This window comes from Nannospalax galili, unplaced genomic scaffold, assembly GCF_000622305.1.
Source record: "Nannospalax galili isolate Female #2095 unplaced genomic scaffold, S.galili_v1.0 scaffold20, whole genome shotgun sequence".
Taxonomy (NCBI): domain Eukaryota; kingdom Metazoa; phylum Chordata; class Mammalia; order Rodentia; family Spalacidae; genus Nannospalax; species Nannospalax galili.
The window spans coordinates 2,332,087-2,334,625 of NW_008346414.1; the positions used below are offsets into that span (position 1 = coordinate 2,332,087).

At 58.6% G+C, this 2,539-nt stretch overlaps 1 protein-coding gene across 5 annotated transcripts in view; it reads right to left on the minus strand.

Moving 5' to 3' along the window:
* Positions 1-2,127, minus strand: part of Bcl11a (BAF chromatin remodeling complex subunit BCL11A) — a 96,660-nt gene extending 94,533 nt beyond the window's left edge. For 4 of the 5 annotated variants that reach the window (XR_001872681.1, XM_008842792.1, XM_008842798.1 and 1 more), the window contains exon 1: positions 1,606-2,127. Coding sequence is in view for 4 of the 5 variants with exons in the window: in XM_008842792.1 (XP_008841014.1) it covers positions 1,606-1,660 (55 nt within the window). In the remaining variant the exon portion in view is untranslated. The remainder of the gene's footprint in view (positions 1-1,605) is intronic. The other variant, XM_008842797.2, reaches the window with a different exon arrangement.
* Positions 2,128-2,539: the final 412 nt, after the last annotated feature.

A 2,539-nucleotide genomic window follows, 5' to 3' on the forward strand; every position in this document is an offset into this window, starting at 1 on the left:
CGCCGCCCGCCCAGAGTTCAGGACTAGAGAAGTGGAAGAGAGTACCCGGGGTGCGGTGCTGGGACTAGCAGAACTCGCCTTTACCGTTGCTTTGCAAAATAAAAATGTTTTGCAAAACCGAGTTTCATCCAGCAGATTTCGCAGCCTCGGGAGGTCGGAAGGAGAGCTGGGCATTGTGCTAGGGGCGGACGGGATGGCAGGCCCGGGCTGACGCGGAGGCGCGGCGGGGCCTGGCGGGTGGGCGGCGAGCGCCGGGTGGGCGATCCCGGGTCTGGGCTGGGGCGCGGCGAGGTCGGAGGAGGCCCTGCCACGGCCGCCTGCTCCCGGGCTGCCGCGCCGCGCTCGGTCCTCGGTCTGTTTGTTGGCAGGAGCCTCCCGCACACGCGGTGCTTGTAAACATTCAGACACGAGATTTTTCCCAATCAAAATCCACTTCCACTTTTTTTGAAAATCTTCCAAAAAATAGTAAGAGGAGGGAGTTCCTCGCTCCCTCTCGGTGCCACGGGCTCTCTTTAAGTTTGAAACTGACGGGCTTGGGGGAAAGAGTGTCAGGATTTTTTTTTTCTCTATTAAAAATTGTGGGGCTTTTGCAAGGGGGGGGTGCAGAAGAGTTCAGAAGGAGAGCGGTGGAAAATAGGGCTGCCGGGGCGATGGGCTTCTCCTTGGGAGCAAGAAATCTTACATTCTCTCGCCTTGATTTAATTTAATTCATTTATTTCTGTGGTTCGGCTGGGAGGGGTTGGGCAGCGGCCACCCGGCGGCGGCAGGCTGGGCTCCCGCCCTCCCTCGCCCGCGTGCCCCCGGCCGCCTCCTCTCGCGGCCCGCGCGCCTGCCCTTCGGCGGCGGCGGCGCAGGAGGGCAAGAGCCCGGAGCCCGCACAAAAGGCGGCGGGACGAACACCCACCTCCAGCCGGAACAAAAGACGGCAGCGCCGGGCGCGACTCGGGTCCCCGCCGGCAGCCCGGCTCTCCCCGCCGCCGCAGCCCCTCTTCCCGGACTCGCCAGGCTAGGAGGCTCCGGGGGGCCCCTTCCACGGTCCCACTTTCGTACTACGGTGGGGGTGACTACTTTCCTGCCGCTGCACACTTGACCGTGCACACGTTGGTGCCCAAGGACCAGTCTCCCCTCTTTTCTCCCCAAGAATTGTTTTTTTAGACTTGGATTCCCTACCCCCCTCCATTTTCGTACGGTGAAGTGGAAGCGACCCCCCCCCTTTCCTTCCAGCTCCCACCCCCAGGTTTACATGTGAGTTGTTCGCATCCTTAGCATTGTTCATTATTTTTGCAAATCTGGTGGGGGGGGTCATTGCATTCCTTTTTGAAGGAATAAAGCGGCGGAAAGGAAAGAGGAGGAGTCAAAAATTTTGTAAAATTAAATTAAATTAAAAGGTGCGTGCCACCTCAAAAGTGCACACGGCTCTCGTTCGAGAGGGGATGAGGGGCTTTCCCCCCCTTTAATCTCCTTTACCTCGACTCTCGGAGGTTTTTCACCTGAAAAAATTTTTAAGCGCATGCACACACCCCTCTCTCAACCTCGCTCTTGCTTTGCGTCCTGCGCGCTCTCGTGATTATTAATAATTATTATTACTATTATCGGGTTACTTACGCGAGAATTCCCGTTTGCTTAAGTGCTGGGGTTTGCCTTGCTTACGGCGAGACATGGTGGGCTGCGGGGCGGGCGGCGGCGGCGGCGTGCGGACGACGGCTCGGTTCACATCGGGAGAGCCGGGTTAGAAAGAAGGAGACTCCAGAGAAAATATCTTCATCAGTGCCTTTTGACATCCAAAATAAATTAGAAATAATACAAAGATGGCGCAGGGAAGATGAATTGTGGGAGAGCCGTCATGGCTTTTTTTTTTTTTTAAGCAAAAAAAAAAAAGAGAGAGAGAGGGAGAGAGAGGGAGAGAGAAGAGAGATAGAGGGAGAGAGAGAGAGAGAGATGAAAAAAAATGGCAAAAGCCCCCCTGAGCTGCAAGTTCAAGTGCGGACGTGACGTCCCTGCGAACTTGAACGTCAGGAGTCTGGATGGACAGAGACACACAAAACATGGGCAGGGCGAGCAGGAGAGAAGGGGAGGAGGGAAGGGGAAGCTCACACCAATGGACACACATCAGGGGCTGGACATGAAAAAGAGACCAGGACAAGCCAATGGCCAGTGCGGGGCGGAGGAGGTGCGGGGCGGGGGGCTCCGCAGACGCCAGACGCGGCTCCTGGGGGAGGGGCGGCCGAGGGGAGGGGGCTCGGGGCCGCCGGCTCACCAGTGGCCGCAGCGAGCGCCGCGGCGGTGGCGTGGCCACGGGAGAAGAAAGGGGCGGCGGGGTGGGAGGGAGGAGTGGGGGGGAGCGAGACTTGCGCCCCGATCCCTCCCACACATGGACCCTAAAATGAAAAAATATTTAAGAGGAGGGAAAAAAAAAAAAAAAGCCAGAGGGCAGTAGGCCGCCGCAGCCAGGGCGGGGGAAGCGGGGGCGGAGGGAAGCCGGGAAAGGGCCCGGACACCCCCCTAAGAACGCACACCCACTCCCCCCCCCCGGCGGCGC